This window comes from Hakea prostrata, chromosome 8, assembly GCF_041222555.1.
Source record: "Hakea prostrata isolate BN-2017 chromosome 8, UWA_Hpros_2, whole genome shotgun sequence".
Classification (NCBI taxonomy): Eukaryota; Viridiplantae; Streptophyta; class Magnoliopsida; order Proteales; family Proteaceae; genus Hakea; species Hakea prostrata.
This window is the reverse complement of record NC_142607.1, coordinates 49,141,590-49,159,754: the sequence shown is the minus strand read 5'-3', so window position 1 is coordinate 49,159,754 and position 18,165 is coordinate 49,141,590. Positions and strand designations below refer to the sequence as shown.

The 18,165-nt window shown below is 37.9% G+C and overlaps 2 protein-coding genes across 4 annotated transcripts; both read left to right on the top strand.

Annotated features, from left to right (window-relative positions):
- Window positions 1–293: 293 nt before the first annotated feature.
- On the top strand, window positions 294–6,134 carry LOC149008378 (Tetratricopeptide repeat (TPR)-like superfamily protein). Of its 3 annotated transcripts, XR_016175234.1 has the most exons (4): window positions 294–673; window positions 794–3,210; window positions 3,545–3,857; window positions 5,142–6,134. XR_016175234.1 is itself a non-coding variant. In XM_089166811.1 (2 exons), exon 1 carries the CDS (start codon window positions 929–931, stop codon window positions 3,203–3,205), a length of 2,277 nt encoding a protein of 758 aa, XP_089022937.1. In that variant the 5' UTR covers window positions 294–928; the 3' UTR covers window positions 3,206–3,210; window positions 3,545–6,134. The 3 variants fall into 3 exon arrangements, 1 of the variants encoding a protein (XP_089022937.1); XR_016175233.1 differs by having other exon boundaries at window positions 294–3,210; XM_089166811.1 differs by having other exon boundaries at window positions 294–3,210; window positions 3,545–6,134.
- A 749-nt stretch (window positions 6,135–6,883) lies between these two features.
- TRO (histone H3K4 methyltransferase TRAUCO) lies at window positions 6,884–15,352 on the top strand. The gene is given in 3 exon segments (XM_089166225.1): window positions 6,884–7,946; window positions 7,949–8,326; window positions 14,780–15,352. Coding segments are annotated over 3 exon segments (1,296 nt in total). The 5' UTR covers window positions 6,884–7,294; the 3' UTR covers window positions 15,046–15,352.
- Window positions 15,353–18,165: the final 2,813 nt, after the last annotated feature.

The following is an 18,165-nucleotide window of genomic DNA, read 5'->3' as shown; positions in this document are numbered from 1 at the left end:
ATCCCACTTTATATTTAAAAATACAAAAATTCTAAAATTGAATTTTCATTGAACATATTAATCCAATGAAAATAGTTAATTCACTGTTTTTTTTTTAATTTAAAATTATCTTTATAATAAAGAGTGGTTTAACAATTTTTATAATATTATCCAAAAACCTTTTAATTTAAACTACCCTTTATATATATTAAAATAACTTAAATATATTTTTTTTTCAAAAAATAAGTCAAATAGTCAGTTGGTCGAATGGTCAAATCCATCATCTTCCTTGGTTCCTTGGTTCTTGTATAAAACCTAGGAAATGATACTCTTCAAGCATCTTCTCAAGCTATTCCATCCGTTTAGCATAAACTTTGTTTTATCTAAAAGAGAAGGGCGGGATCTATGGATTTAATTTGAAGAGTTCTCACACTCTTCTTTCACTTTCCTGTTCGAAAAAGCTTCCCAGTGATTAAATTTTCATTTTTGGTTGGAAGCGAAGTTGCAGAGGTAGAATATACATGTGAAACCCTTCAAGTTTAGCATAAACTTTGTTTTTATCTAAAAGAGAAGGGCGGGATCTATGGATTTAATTTGAAAAGTTATCACACTCTTCTTTTACTTTCCTGTTCGAAATTCGTAAAGCTTCCCAGTGATTACATTTTCATTTTTGGTTGGAAGCGAAGTTGCAGAGGTAGAATATACATGTGAAACCCTTGAAATTCAGAATTACGACTAGACACACTGAAGTTAATATTTATGAAAGTTTGTTAATTTCGTTCCTTGTTTCAATTCACATCGAATTTGAATGTAGACTCGCCTGTATGATGATCTTCGTCTTTTGGAACTCCAGGCACACAGGCATGTAGGTGCATAGAAAGGTAAGCTCTTTCTGAAAACTGAACACACTGGAGTTTTTTATGCAACTGGGTTAATTTTAATTCTTTCGATGAGTTCCAACATGGCGCTACTCAAGTTCCTCCTTCAGAAACCTTCATCTGTTACATCGAAATTGCAAGCGAAACAACTCCATGCCCAGATCATTATGACCAAAGGAACTCATTCGTCTTTCATGGATACTGTCATTTCTATCTACTCAAATCTGGGTCTTCTACAGGACTGCCTCCTCATCTTCAACCTGTTTCCTTCACCTTCCGTTGTTGCTTGGAAATCTATAATTAGGTGCTATACTTCTAATGGGCTTTTCTTTCAATCTCTAGTCTCTTTCGTCGAAATGAGAACTCGGGGCAAGTGCCCGGATCACAATATCTTCCCTACTGTTCTCAAATCTTGTGCCGCCTTAATGAATTTGAAGCTGGGCGAATCAGTTCATGGCTGTATCATTCGTCTTGGTTTGGATTCTGATCTTTACACTGGAAATGCGCTAATGAACATGTATTGCAAGCTGCAGAGCCTTGGTGAAGTTGGTGCATCCAAAGCGGAAGGTAATTCACTCGCTTTTAATGACCCCATTGGTGGAACTTATAATGGGAAACGGGAAGTGATTGTGGAGCTGAATTCTCATATCAAAAGTTCTGAATTTGGCTATGAGTTAAATAAACAAGATGCGGGTGGTGATATTAAGGATATTTTTGTTCCAACAAAAACAATTGGACTTCCTCAGAGAAGTAAGACAAAGGAAACACCTTTTATGAGGAGCGTGCAGAAAGTGTTTGATGGAATGCCTAATAGAGATATTGTCTCTTGGAATACCGTAATTGCTGGACTTGCACAGAATGGAATCTATGAAGAAGCTTTAACAATGGTTACTAAGATGGGAGATGCTGGTTTGAAACCTGACACCTTCACTTTGTCTAGTATCCTGCCTATTTTTGCAGAGTATGTAGATGTTTCTAAAGGAATGGAGATCCATGGGTATGCTCTAAGACATGTATTCGATACAGATGTTTTCATTGGAAGTAGCTTGATTGACATGTATGCTAAGTGCGCTAGGGTGGATAATTTGCGCCAGGTGTTTTTTCTTTTACCACAGCGTGATGCTATCTCATGGAACTCTGTCATAGCCGGATGTGTGCAAAATGGATTGTTTGATGAAGGACTCCAGTTGTTTCGTAATATGTTGATGGCCAATATAAAACCTCGGCATGTCACCTTCTCAAGTATCATGCCTGCTTGTGCTCACTTGACAACTTTACATCTAGGGAAGCAGCTTCATGGGTACATAATTCGGAGTTGCTTTGATGATAACGTGTTTATTGGTAGCTCTCTTGTGGATATGTATGCTAAATGTGGAAATATACGCATTGCTCGGTGTATTTTTGATAAGATGGAGTCACCTGATATGGTATCATGGACGGCCATGATCATGGGATATGCTTTGCATGGTTGTGCCCATGAGTCACTTTCCTTGTTCAAGCAGATGGAGGCGGAGAATGTAAGACCCAATTATGTTGCATTTGTGGCTATTCTAACTGCTTGTAGCCATGCCGGATTGATAGATAAAGCTTTGATTCTTTTTGATCATATGAAAAAAGATTATGGCATTTCTCCAGGAATAGAGCACTATGCTGCTGTTGCAGACCTCCTTGGGCGAGCAGGAAGGTTGGAGGAAGCCTTTGAATTCATCTCTAACATGCATATAAAACCAACAGGCAGTGTGTGGGCAACTTTGCTGGCTGCTTGTAGGGTGCACAAGAAAGTTGAACTGGCAGAAAATGTGGCTTTCAAAATATTTGAGGTTGACCCTGAAAACATGGGTTCCTACGTTCTTATGTCAAATATATATGCTGCTGCCGGCAGATGGAAAGATGCAGCAAAACTTAGGATTACTATGAAAAGTAGGGGCATGAAAAAGAAACCAGCCTGCAGCTGGATAGAAGTCAACAACAAGCTACATGCTTTTGTTTCAGGTGATAATTCTCACCCTTACTATGATAAGATAAATGAAGCCCTGAAAGTCCTGTTGGAGCAAATGGAGCGGGAAGGATATGTTCCCAACACAGATGATGTACTCCATGATGTTGAGGAGGAGCAAAAGCGATACATGCTGTGCAGCCATAGTGAGAGGCTTGCTATAGGATTTGGTATCATAAGCACCCCAGCTGGAACAACTATTCGAGTCACGAAAAACCTTCGAGTGTGTGTGGATTGCCATACAGCAACAAAATTTATATCCAAGATTGTTGGGAGAGAGATAGTTGTGAGGGATGTTTCCCGGTTTCACCATTTCAAAGATGGGAAGTGTTCCTGTGGCGACTACTGGTGAACCAGGTAAGTGAAATGATGAGTGTTGTAATTTGATGCTTCATCATTGAGCTTGAACTTAAAGAAAAAGTAGAGCAGTCTCTCTCTCTCTCTCTCTCTCTCTCTCTCTCTCTCTCTCTCTCTCTCTCTCTCTTTCGGGGTCTGCTTCAATGAAATATTTGTACATTTTTCAAGTTTAACACTTTATTATGAGATCATGGAGATGAGGGCTGAAGGCATTTGGCATTCTTCCCGCTTTGCATGATTGCAAAAGAAATATTGAATGCTTGTATCTGAGTGTTCACATTTGTGACATGAATAACTCAAATCTTTCTTTTTTGTGTTTTAAATTCTTCTACAGGACCCTTGTCTCTATCAAAAAGGTTTGATAAATTTGAGTCTGTCTTCAAAATCTCGAGAAAGACCTTGAATTACATCTGTTCAGTGGTGAAGGAGGACTTAACATCTAAGCCATCAAATTTCACTTCTACAAATGGCAAACCCCTCTCCATATGACCAGGTTGCAGTTGTGTGGCCAAGGTTAAGCTCTGATAAGCAACTTACTAAAACACTTGGAGAAGAAGGAAACTGACTACATGCGCCTTCAGAGGCATAAAATGGGTGCTGATGATTTTGAGTTATCAACAATGATAGGAAAGGGTGCATTTGGGGAGGTAGATCTTCTTTCCTGTATGTTTTTCCTCTATTCTGGTTATATTTGATTGTCTCATCTCTCTCCCTTCAGGCTCTTCTGTTTTGTTCTATGTTTCTGTAATTGATTTACACTTCATATTTCTTGTACCTGCCAAGATCCTGATATTGTTAGTTATCGTTCCCTCCTTTTTAACCTCTGGTAACTATCCCTTGAATGCTACTCTAGATTTTTTTTTCTTTTTTTCTTTTCAAATTACATGCATTACTGCAATTTGTAGCTCTTAATGTCAGATCTTGTCTCTTTTTCCCTTGGCTAAATTGCAATTTAGCATCTTCATGATTTTGTGTCCCGTGTAACCAATAGAAAAAAACCCTAGAATTCCTCTCTATCTATCTATGGTGTTACCTGTTGCATTTTGCAATTTATTCATGTAAAGAAAAATCAATACATAATTGTGCAACCACCTGCCTCCACCCAAAAGAACTCTTTGTGACTATCCTTGTATATATTCATTGTTAGAATTGAATTTGTTTATGCATACAGTTCATAGTTTAGGCTCTGACATGAGTGGCAATGACATGATCTATTGACTTGGCCATTCCAAGAAATAAAAATTAGGTTACTGTAGAATTACTTTAATTTTAACCGAAAAATATCTGAATGTCTCGAGTACAGTATACCTCAAATTGCTGTCCAATTACACAGATTCTTTTATGAAAGGGTATATGTTGTGCTCCTCTTTCTCCGAGTACAGTATACTTCAAATTGCTGTAAGATAACACAGATTCTTTTATGGAAGGGTATATATTGTAAGAGAATAAAAGGAAATACAAGAGCATAGTTGGTCAAATTCTGGCATCCTTATTAAACCCTGTTATCAGAGAGAGGAGAGCGAGGAGGCAGCTCTTTTCAGTAGGTTTTATGGAAGATACTTAATTTCATATGAGCAAATTCTAGCTGCATCTACTCACATGCGACAAGACATTTATGGATGAGGGAGTGATCTGTGAGGGAAGTGTCAAAATGTGCAGATGTGACTACCTATTATTTTACTGATCAAAGTGAAAGCAATCTTTCGACTTTGAGTCCATAATCCAGTCCACGTAGAATTTAAGAATGATACCGTTTGAATTTAGCGATGCTCAAATTGAAGTTTCTAGCATGAAGACATGATGATGTTCAGCATTTGTAGCTGGACAGCTGGTGATTCTCCAAATTTCTCCAGCAGCCGTGATCATGTATGTTATCGGTGCAGTTACAATACCAGTGTTGTCTATTTATTGTACTTCTGTTTATGGCACAGGTTAAAGTCAGCAAAGAGAAGGCAACAGGACATGCATATGCAATGAAAAAGCTAAAGAAGTCAGAGATGCAGGTATATGAGTAACCTGGCTGCAGAAAGATCAAGTTGAAATCATTCTCTTTTATGCTTAAGTTTGGTTCCAAATATATCAGGTTGAGCATGTCAAGGCTTAACGGAATGTACTTGCAGAGGTTGATAGCAACCATATTGATCTTTTGAAGATGATGACTTCTGGTACCTCATCATGGAATCTACCCGGTGGAGATATGATGACTCTACTTATGAGGAAGGATACCTTGACTGAAGATGAGGCTAGATTTTATGTAGGAGAAACAGTTTTGGTCATTGAGTCTATTTAAAAATATAGTTATTTTCATAGGTTTGTTGGTTCTCTTTTAATGGAACCACTGATGGTGTACTTGGAACAAGTTCTTTGCGTCCATTGATAAGTTATAAACAAGAGAAGATTCAACTTCAGCATAGCAAAAACTTGAAATAGACTCACCATTCTTCCATTGTACCATCTTATCCATAACAGGTGATCATTATGAAATAATCTTCACGTAAAGATCTCAGGCTTGGGTAAAATTTGAGTTTACACCAAGATTTCTGCTTCTTCATTATGATTGAGCAACCAGGGGTTCAGAAAGCCACAAAGCAGCTTTGTTAGTGTGAATATGCCACTGTTAGAAGGGTACTCCACCAAGAGTTGGGTAGCAAAAAACTCTTATTCTGAAGATGGAAGAGACAAGATGCAAATGTATGACCCTACAAAGCAAATCATCATTCCAAGTATCACTAGATGTAACATCATCTATTGACCCTATTATGTTGTGACCCGATTTCGAAGATGGACTCAGTGACTTGCATCGACATTTTGGTGAGTGCAATGAATGACTCGTTTTTGGAGATCTATGGTGGAAGCAATCAACCCAAGCCCGGAGCCCACCACTTATCTCGGTCTATTGAGGTAGTGGAGGGGCATAGCCGCTGTGGTACAATACGATCCAACCTGATAGGTCGACCCGTTTACCCTGGTTGGAGTCTGTATATATCTATCTTATATTTGCTTTAAGAGATTTGGGTTTTCGGTTAGGGTTTTGGGTGAGAGGTCTTGTAACGTTGTTCTTAATGATTGGTTGTGAGATCTCTTTTTGTACTTCTTCCACATAGTGAAAAAGTTCTTCCTCTTTGCCTGTGGGCGTAGCACACCTCATTGGTGTGTGAACAATAATGGATTCGGAAATCGGTTATCAGTAATCCAAAAAACCGAAAATTAGAAATTATCCCGTTTAAGTTGAGTATTAAATATTTTTCTCTAAAAAATGTTGATAATTGGATTCGGAAACTAGTAATGAGTAACCGGAAAATCAATAACCAGAATCAGAAATTTAAAAAAAAATGACAATAAACAATCAATAATCGGATAGTTTCTTGGATTAGAATCATTGGATTATTATTAGATACCTAAAAAAATTTCGGATTCGAATTCGGTTACCTTCTGAAAATTTTCATTAGATCCGGATTCGAATAGTGGCATATCCAAACCAAAGCCCATCCATTTAGTGGTCTAGATCTAATAGAATGACTCCATGATTATACTAAAAAAATTAATATAATAAATTTAGTAACCTGTATGAGGATTTATACATAAGTTGGACAATTGGACCAGATGAAGCTCAGTTCAAAAGAAAAAAGAAAAGAAAAGAAAAAAAGAGTAAGTTAATTTTCTACTGGCTCATTTGTTATCCAATTCAGAGTTGCAGAGGGGGCTTTGCAGTGTTGCAACAGTGGATTTGAGAGGCAGAAGAATGATGTGAGGATTTATAGGGTTTCATCGTCGCCTGACATGTCCCATGGTGTGTCAAAAGAAAAATCTTTCGCCAAAAAGAGAAAAAATATGTATAAATCAGACAGGAATTTGAAGAAACATAGGACATGTGCAGGGCAGTGGCAGAAATTTCACAGGAGTATTGAGTCCGCCCGAGATTACGCTTTCGCCAATGCCAAATTGCCAAGGCTAATTCTAAGTTTCTAACTTCCGAGGGGTTGCTTGTGGTTGGGCTCTGCGTTGCTCCCTCATTGTTTGTTATCTGCTTTTGCCCTAGCTTCTGTAGTCGGAACTCGGAAGAACGTAAAAGGAATTGAAATTAATGGAATCCCTGAGAGCGACTTACAGGGACGACGATGACGATGAAGAAGATTGGAACAATAGTGAACTCATTGGTAAAGCTCAGCCCGTCACCACTACTGTCACAACTGACGTTTCTGTTGAGAACCCAGAAACGCACTTGAAGGAAGAGCAAGATGTATCCGAGGAGCTATCTGAAGATGAACTCTCTGAGGATGACAATGAAGAAGAAGCCCCTAAAGGCCTACAACAAGAGCAAGAGCAAGAGCAACAATCGCCGAAACGCAAATCAGTCTCTGACGACGATGAAAATCACCCTAAGAAGAAAAAGAAGAAACCCCTCTCTTCCTTCAATTCCCAAGCCCTCGAAACAATGCCGCCTGAACAAGCTGTACCGGAAACAAATACCCAAACACCACTAACACCGGCAGCGGCGACGACGGCCACGAAGAAACCCAAGAAGAAAAACAATGTTTGGACGAAATCATCGCGAAAGTACAAGAAGAAGAGCAAAACCAATGGCAACCACGTTGCACCGGTGAACAATGTCTTCATAGCTCCAATGGCTCGGTTTCCTGACAAAACCGATGATACACTCGACATGAAACTTTGCCTTTCCAAGGTCTACAAGGCTGAGAAGGTTGAGTTGAGCGATGACCGTTTGTCTGCGGGAAGCTCAAAGGGTACAGAATGGTTAGGGCGACGAGGGGGGTAGTTGAAGGTGCTTGGTATTTTGAAATCAAGGTAACGAAACTTGGGGAGACTGGTCATACAAGGCTTGGGTGGTCGACAGAGAAAGGGGATTTGCAAGCGCCGGTAGGGTACGATGGGAACAGCTTTGGGTATAGAGATATTGATGGGACTAAGATTCATAAAGCTCTGAGAGAGAAGTATGGAGAAGAAGGTTATACAGAAGGTGATGTTATTGGCTGCTATATCAATTTGCCTGAAGGAGCTCTGTATGCCCCCAAACCACCACATTTTGTCTACTATAAGGGGCAGAAGTATGCTTGTGCTCCTGACGGGAAGGAGGAACCACCCAAAGTAGTACCAGGTGAGAGGGTATTACTGAATGTAGGTGAAAAATGATAATTTTCGCTAACCATTTTTTTGTGCATTCGCATTGTGTATTGTTTTGCATTTGCCTTTCTTTGATGAATGGCCTCTTTTTCTGCAACGTAGAAAACTGTTGCCTTATGTGCAGTGCGATATCTATTTCATCTATGTGGAATTTAATATTTTGAATAGCAAATATCTTGTGATCTGAACATCTGTCCCATATGGATATTGCTCTTTGTTTATGCGTTTTGGCTTTGAAAATCAGTATGTTTTTTTCTTCCTGATGTGCCCTTTTGATGAGTGAAAGCTGTGATGATCAAAAACTTCATTGTTGTAGAGATTAATCTGTTGTGTCTTTGGGAATTTAGGTTCACATTATCTAATCTTTTATATTCACAATTTGCTGTACCCTGCACTCTGTAAGCAGAGATTCTGTTCCACTGAATTTTTCCTTGCTTTGTAATTTGAGTTTAATGCTAAAGTTTTCTGAATATTTCTTGGAGGTTATTTTCAGTGGCGATCATATATTTTTTGGGTGGAAAGTTATGAATATTGTACTGCCTATTTAGGGTTATCTTCTTCTTCTATGTGCTCTGTAGTCTTTGGGTATCTAGGTTTCTGAAACTGTCAATTCTCCATAGTCCTGTCAGCGCCTCCGTTGTATCATATTTTATGTACTCTGTAGTCTTTTGGTGCCTACAGTTCTGAAACTGTGAGGGCTCTGTTCTTATCAGAAGTTCGTTGCACTAAAAAATTTCCTCTCGAGGAGATCAAAACATAAATGGAAATAAGAATCAGTAAGGCTCTGTATGGTAATGCTCAAAAAGATAACATTTCTGGTGTTTTCCAGTGTTTTTGGAACAGAAACAGGTGAAATTTTGCATGGGTATTCCGGTTCATTTTCTGTTATTTTTAGCAAAAGCTAGCTTAGCACACTTTTGAGCCCTCATTGTGGAAGACACCAATTTGGTGTTTCTTCAATGGGATTTTTTTAATTTTTTTTTATAAAGTGTGGTGGCACAAGATGTACACTCAAGTCATAAGGGCAAAAGGGTCATTTGCGTATAAAACATAATGTAACTCTAAGAGGGGTTTGTGTTTCTTTTGTTAAATAAACATTGTCTTTTTTGCCAAGTATGTTATCATACAAAATCCAGGACCAAAAATGTGCAAAAAGCACAAGAAAATCTGTGCAACTTAGAAACCTGGGAAAAAAATAACTGAATCATTACCATACAGAACCTAAATGTCCAATCAGTTCATTCGGAGTCTACTCCTTGAATATGCTCAATATTTCTGAATCCATCCCATGTATATGAAGGTCAACTAAGTATTGGTTTCACTTATACAGTATTTTCCATGTATATGGAAACTTAAAGGTTTGATTGAGCTAGTAGAATCTTCTCCTTGTTGATGGTGATTTTATCAGCATGACAGATTACAAAAGTACAGATCAGAGTTCCCAAATTCATTCCCAATTCAACCAGTTAAATCTTAGGGGATTCTGTGACCAATTCATTAATATTTTAGGAAACAAATAACCCTCTGCTAAACTTGGACTTGAAAAGATGGTTGTGAATAGCTCAGGCGATGAATAATTTGGTTCCGATGCTTATAGGTTCTATGTCTTTAACAATATCCATTTATCTATTTTTCTGTAACCACCCAGCCCCTAAGAATGCATGCCATAGGTTTTCAGTAAGTTTATATGGGACTCAATTTGGTGATTATGCACTTTGTTCTGTTTAATTTGCAAGTCATTCTCAGGAAGTGTGGTGTTATTAGAGAATGTATCTGGTCACAGTTATCTTGGGTTAGTAGTTTAGATGGGACTAATATTCTTAAACGCTTAGGGAAGGAAGTATAGAGAAGAAGATTATATTGAAGGTGATGTATCGGTTTTTAAGTAACTTGCCTGATAGAGCTCTGTATGTCCTCATACCTGTTGTTGCTGATTGATTTGCTTTTTTGATTTCATTAATTCTTTTCCCCCTTAAGAAATTGATACATACAATTACTTTTTCTTTGGGAGATACTGTTGCTTAAATTTCAAGGGATGTTTCCTATTGCTAGGGGCACCATTTGATCCTGTTTTTGGCCGTTAAACATCTCTTTCGTTTGCTGTATGACTAATTGCTAGGTTATCTGTTCCAATAATTTATTCTCAAACTCCAACTACAGAAAGGGCTGATGGAACAGTGAGCAGAGCTGAAATAAAACCTAGAAATTTGGTCAAACCTGATGTATTTTTAAATCTCACTAAATAACTGTTCATTGTGCTTGAAAGAAAAAGAGGGGGGGGGGGTTTGATTCCTGAAAGGCCCAATGAAATCTTGGAGTGACTGGTTCAACAGGTCACAGTTTGAGGAGACCTCATCATAGCAACTAGCTAGGGCAGAGTGGGGGTGTAGATGAAGATTTCTAACTGCAGCAGTGGCAGGCCTCAGATGCCTTATGATATAGAACCTGTACAGAATAGAACCAGCTTCAATTGGACCAACTGGATGAGTTCAAGTCAGCTCAGCTGGTCTTCTAGAAGGGCCCAATAAAATGGCAAAAACACTGTTTATGTGAACAGCATCTCAATCCAGATTTTTACTTGGTGAGAATATCCCTAGAAGATTCCAGTGGGACCCTGATGCAGGACAGCGAGCTAGGACCAATTCAAACCAGCATTGGACGCCAGTTCAAACCAGCTGACTAGTCAAAATAGAAGGTCCCCTTGTTCCACAATTTTGACCACTCAATCAGGACTGCCACAATAGGAGAAAACATGAAGAAAGAAAGCCAAAACACTGTTTACGTCACTGTTCACCTGAACAGTCAGAGCCCTTTAGTTGGTATGTGAGGAATGCTTCATAGAAGATTTGTGGGCCCAAGATCAGATTTTATTCTTTGGAAATTTAGGACCTTAGTTTAGTTTCTATTTTAATTATTTATGCGTGTGGCTGAAATATAAAGCCTAGTAGTTTCTAATTTTAATTACTTTTTATATTTATAAGATTCTATTGTCACTAGTTGCTAGGATATTGGTTTGCATTTTTAGTCTACTTTGTTTCTAATTTTTGTAAAGCTTTAGCTAAGATATATATAGGCCCTTACATTGCAATAATAAAGAGACTTATGGAATAGAAAGAAAAGATGAATTGAAGCTTTAGCATTGAGTGTTTGCAGGTCCCCCTCTCTCCTTTTCTCTTCTTCTTCTTCTTCTTCTTGTGAGTGTTCTTTTCCATCTTCCCCTTCTTCTAAGTCTGATTCTACTTAACTTTTTCATTCTTTGCTCTATTTTCTTTAACCTTCTTTCTTGTCTATTGTGCCCCCCACTAGACCCACTTGCGAATTTCAACTGCAGTCTGGGAGGACTGAATATTTTATTTAGTTTCAAATTTTGTTGGCATGATTCTAGTGGTATTAATTTTTATTTAAGTGTTCATGCATGTAGCCGAATTATAAAGCCTTGTAGTTCCTAAAATATGGATTAGATCACTTCTCTGTAGGGGGCATTCGTGCCACCCCAATCGACCTTCTCGTAGGTCGTAGCTTATCATTTATTGGAGCTACTCCTAAACCAGCTCTAATATGATCATTCCTTATCTTATCCTTCTTAGTTTTGCCTCTTATCCATCATAGCGTCCTCATTTTTGCTACACTGAGTTCATCTATATGATACTTCTTAACAACTCACCGCTCTACACCATGCAACATCATTGATCGTATGATGGTCTTATAGAATTTTCCTTTGAGGCTCCAAAGAACACATTGATTGCACAAAATCCCAGAAACACCTCTTCATTTATATCCAACCTATTTTAATTCTTTGGGAAACTTCTTCCACTATATCACCTTCTTTATTTATGATTGAGCCAAGGTACCTAAAATAATCACTTTGTGGAATCTCCTCATCAAGTTTCACCTTCCCATCATTTGTCTGATCATGACCAAAGTTGTACACTAGATATTCCATTTTTGTTCTACTTAGTAAAGCTTATTGATTCCAAAGTTGCTCTCCATGATTTTAACTTGGTAGTACTCCCTGCTTGTGTCTCATCTACCAAAAGAGTAGCCTACTTAACGAACAGGATACTAGCAAGGAAACAAAATTTGAAACTACTGGATAGCTGTATACTCGGTAACCTAGAAACTATTACAGGACTTGAAACTTAATTAGTAGCAGCTTGTAACAGAATACTCCACCTGCATCTAGCACAAATCTTCAAGCCAGCTATCCATATGGGCCCAACAGCACTAGTTAGGTCGACAATAACCTTTTTTTTTTTGGGTCTCTCTCTCTCTCTTTTTCTCTTTTGGTATTCTGTCTTGGCCTTTCTCTTGTTCATGCTTCTCTCTGGACAGGGTTAACCTTTTGTGATGCTCCATAAATAACAAAAACCTACCACATCATCAGACTAGGCTGCTTCCACAGCAGTAGAATCCCATGGCTATCCATGGACCTCTATTTGAGGTTCTAGATTGAATCTGATCTTTATTAGTTAGACCTTGGTTTGCAGTACCCTATACTGTACTTCTGTCTGTTGCATATTACTACTTACTGCCTACCTCCCTTCATAATGCCTAATGATGTAGTTACTTAGTTGTCGGATGCTGCACTTTTATCTTGCATTGTGGAGATTACTATCACCTACCTGCCTTCTTTCAGAAGTGCTTTTGATTTTGTTGTTGCTTGGTATTTTGGGTTTATTTTTCTCATTGTTGATTATGTCTTCAACATGAAGATATCTGATGATCCTGCTCATGATTTGTGTGCTTGAGCTGATATTGTTACCTTTTGAAATTCTCTTTATGTTCATTGGACTCTATGGCTGCAACATATGTTCAAGGCTGGTGCTTATTTTTAATGTGTATCCTTTTGCTCAAAGCTGGAGTTTCCTTTGACATACGGTATCCTTGAGCTTGCAGGGGGAGTGTGAGAGAATGTATATCAGTTGCAGGTCTAAATACCTCCATTCTATGGGGTTTTATCTTGGTTTAGTAGTTGGGCTATGTAATAGAGTTTTATTTTGAGTCTGTAATCTGTCCAAATCTAGCAAATAAAGGGAGCATGGCTGTGGTTTTTCTCGATCAAAGAGACACCATCTACATGCTGAGGACCTGTCCAAGCCTTGGTTTTCTCTGCTGCTTTATTGTCCAACTTCCCAGAATTAAAAACTCCATTCCAATGAAGATTTTGAGGACTGATTCATATCACCAGGACCTCAATTTTATCCCTGATTTGAAGCCCAGATTTATCTGGTTTGCAAGTTCTTAATAAACCTTCTACCTTGTCGTTCCCTTCATAACTCAGACATTAACATCAGAATAGGCTAAGATTTGGGGCACAAGACCTCAGTCCCTGCTTCATTTGGTTCAATTTTGATGCTGAACTGCTGGCTGGATTATGTTGTATTTGTCACCTTCTGTTTTGGTGTTTACCTTCTAAATTTGATTTGCTTCTTCTGTTAATGACCATAATGTATACTAGATATTAGCTGGGCCTCTTCTCACATTAGTCTTCTTCCATCTTCTTAGTCTCCCCCTTTCCTCTTTTTCTCTCACTCTCGCAACTTGTAGGCACTTGTCTCAAGTTGCAGGTTTGTATGACTTTCAGGGTTTCTTCTAGGCATCTCTTGGTGTTCAGGTGCCTTGATAACTGGGGTTGCCTTGTTCATCTAGGCAGGCACATTGTGTTCAGACCCTCAAATGTTTTGGATTGCCTAGATGCTGTGACATTAAGTCAGAATACTGGGTGTTCCATACTGTAAAATAATTTAACAAAACCCCCTGTTAGATATCCCACAACTTAATTGATATCCTAGCTTAATTCGCCTATGTAGTCCAGGAAGGGATAAAAGAGCCTTACTGATGTACTAGCTTATTTTATGCCCTATGTTGCTTATACTGATCCCCTGTTCTGTGTTTCTCTGTCTTGCTCAATCAACCAGCTTACATGAAATTTGGACCTAAATTTGCACTGTCCTAATGCTAAGGTGATTTGATATGCCCTTTGTCCATGCCCTGCTGACTTCTTGTTATTATGATTTTCATCTCCATGGTTCATGAAATCGTAACTGCAGAGGGTCATGAGTCATGACTGCCCATGAAGTTACCTTCACTGAGGAAATCTTGGGCTCTGGATTTAATATGAGGTTGACTTTTCATGCTGTTTACAATACATTATACATCCTTTCCCTTTATACAAACAGTTGAGTTAGAAAGAAACCTGAAAATAAGTGATGATTTGAAACCACTACTAGTTAATCTTAAGCCATCATTAGCCACCACTGAGGAGAAATTTGGGGTAGTATCTTGTTGATAGAGATCTTTTTGTGTCCCTGTGTTTGATGGAAATTTGTCAAGACTGACCATCTGTAAGTGAAGCTGAGGTTTCCAGTCACCCTATGCATATTGAGATTGGGTGAGTTCTTTTAACCAAGCTTGTTTTGCTGCACAGGAAGTGAGATATCGTTTGCGAAGAATGGTGTATTCCAAGGTGTCGCTTTCAAGGATCTATTTGGGGGCCGCTACTACCCTGCTGCTTCCATGTACACACTCCCCAACCAGCCAAATTGTGTGGTAAAGTTCAATTTTGGCCCTGAATTTGAATGCTTTCCCCAGGACTTGGAAGGCCGTCCTTCACCTAGAGCCATGATTGAAGTTCCCTATCATGGTTTTGACAGCCCTATTGAAAATAATGCATCTGCAGAGAAGCAAACTTAAGCAGAGCCATTTTGCCTTGGCTTTCCATGAGAAAATGTAACAGGTAGGGAAATGTATGAGTTACCATAATTATTGTTCCCCCATGACTGGTGAATTAAACGAGCTGTTAAAATGATGAAAATTTATTCCGACCGAATGACTGATCTGATTGTACCATGAATGTTCCTTTCTTGACTGAAGGTGTGATGAACTGAAAATTTGGGTATAGTGAAAGAAAAAGAAATTTTAATTGGGAAAGTGCAGTGACAATTTTAGATGGAATGTGTGTTTGAAAGTAAACTTGTGAGATGATCTGTCTTTCCCACTCTTGCGTAGGGGTGCAAGTTTGGCCTTGGCAGCCATGATTTGCCCTATATCCAAATAGGGCTTGGCCTCAAGATTTTGGCCTTAAGGGTAGGTCAGGCTAAAATATAGGGCTAAGAGTAAGTTTGGGATTACACTTTGGCTGACAGGCTTGTCTTGACCCGTCCTTGATTTTTTGCCTTGACCCTAGCTTTGATTCTAACCTTAACTTGGGTTGTGATTTTGACCCTGATCTTGGTCTGGATTTTGGCTCTGATCTAACCCTAATTCTGGTTTTGATCTTGACATTGATTTTGACCCTGACACTAATCTTGACGCTAAGTTTGTTCTTAATCTTAACCCTGATTTTGTCATTGACTTTATGATCTTCATAATAACCTTGATATAAGTGATTTTGACCTTTAGTCATTTTGATCATATTAGACTATGAGTTCTCTTTTTATATAAATTTTTAGCGTAATTTTTATTTGAACCTGTTGAAGTTCAACTCAAGTCTTTTTTAGTTCTTAAAGATATTGACATTTTTTCATTTGCCTCCAATATGGAATCTAAAAAAAACTTGTCAATGCCAGATAGTTATAATTATGTTTGTAACTACAATGTCATTTTTTTCAATTAAATTTTTTTCTCTCTTTTGTAGAAGACTAAATTACTGTTGATTTACTTGTTAACAAGGTGTTAAATATGGATTTTTTTTTTTGTTGAATAGGGATATTAATTTATCAAACAATTGTGAATCAAAATATACTTACGTTTTAACTTTAAAAATAAACTTTTCATTTTATTAGACCCTTTTTTATCTTCCTAAATTTACAAAAAGAGCTCTTATGTGACCTTCTCTACAATGGACTTGAACTTTTAAATTTGTCCAACTTTAATTCAAATTATTATCTCTACCTGTTTCCTATCAGATTCCTTGAGTTTATTTATTTATTTTGTTTTTTAACTTGTTTATATGGAGATTTAAGGGATGGTTTTCTTCCTCCTGATTTTTCATGTTTGTCATCTTTGTCTTCTAGGTGTTTCATGCAAATATAGACACTAATTTTTTGTTATTATAAATTGTATGTTAGAGCTTCCAAATCATTAGTTTTTATCATGTTGGGTTCTCCTGCTTACATTTTAAAGTTATTTGTTATACCTATTCTAACTCGTTAGAAATGGCTCCTTTTATCTTTAAGTTCTTAAGTGTATCGACATCTGATACTTGATATCAATGAATTAAGAATAGGGACAAGGATAGGGCCAATCAAGGCCAGAGTTAGGGCCAATTAGGGACAATCGAGGCTGTAATGAGCTTGGCTTGGCCTTGTAAGGCTTAGGGTTAGGGAAAAAAATCATTAGCCTTGAATTAGGGTCAGGGTGAGAATAAGCTCACAATAAAGCATATAGGGCTAGGCTTGGGACTTGTTGCAGCCCTACTCCTGCTCCCAAAGGGATTGATAGAAATTAAAAGTTGAATTGCATACATGTGTATGTTTTGTCATGCTTGACATCAATTCTAACAACTTCCACAAACCATTTACCATTGAATGAAAATTTTCAAGGTTGATGGACTGGTCAATTAAGGCAATACACTTTCTAAGTGTTTGGGCATGGAAACAGGGTTGGTAGTTGAGGTTTTTCAGACACCATTTTCAGGCTTTATGGCCTGAGTGAACCATAGGAAAAAAGATGAAGTCAGTGCTCCGTCACTTTTTGTAAGCACCTAAAAAAGTCTTTAGAGTAAGAAAAAGTTCCCCCACCCCTGGAGTTTAGTTAGAGAAAGACATCTTTTAAAAGGAATCCAGATCATCACCGAGAGCACTCTGTGCTCCCCTACAGTTTTACCACCACAAATTATGTAGGCTTCACAAATAAAAAATAATAAAACATAAAAAAAAAAACAAAAGAAAACCCCTTCACCCGATTCCTGGGCCCCTGTAATTTATGGTGGTAAAGCCGTCAGGGAGCACAGAGTGCTCTCCTGACGAGTTCTCCCCGACGGATTGCAGATCCGGACTCTTTTGAAAGTTCAAATGAAAGAAGAAAAGCTTGTCCCTTCTCACATTTGGAGTCAAACCAAACCAAATTAGATTCCAAGTTGACCTGGGCTGTGTTAGATTTTTTACCCTGGTGTTATAAAACAACTATTTTATCACTTGAGATCAGAGGCAAATATCATTCAACCTAGAAACAAATCAGAGACGCACTAATTCAACCATAGACCTGACCCTTTGACAAATGAGTTGTTTGAGTGACCACTATGAAGTCTTCAATGTTGTTACTTAACTGGATCTCATAAAACCAAGGCAATTTCGTTGAACCTTTAGTTGATAAATGTTAAATCACTTTGAAAATTTTCAAACGAAAACCAACCAAAACAATGACTAGCAACTTCCACCCAACACTTCCTTTTCTACTTGTGAATTTGGAAGTAGGGTTTCAAGATGACCTGTCATGAGAGTAGCATGCTCTTCAATGACAATTACACAATCATTTAATTAAGTCTAGTTTTAATTATCAAGCAGAAGATTTGAGAATGCGAAATCAACTTCAAGGAGAGTAACAGCTTTGCTGACTTCTTGACTATGAAGGCAGTCTTTTTACCGAGAGTGAAAATGATTGGCCTACTTCTGTATCTTGGATTTCCAAGTTTTGAAGCTCGGATTTTGTTATTAGTTCTTTGGAGGAAAGAAAACTTACGTCAATAAATTATGTTTTGAGGAAGAAAAAATATATTATTTTGTATCCAATCTCGCCCATGAACATTAGAAATTTATCAGTTATATCAGACGATTATGCTCTCTCTGGTCTTACATAGGATATTTTCTTTCC

What these genes read in the sequence shown, in the direction of transcription:
- LOC149008378 (XM_089166811.1), top strand. Translation starts at nt 929, where the DNA reads ATGAGTTCCAACATGGCGCTACTCAAGTTCCTCCTTCAGAAACCTTCA.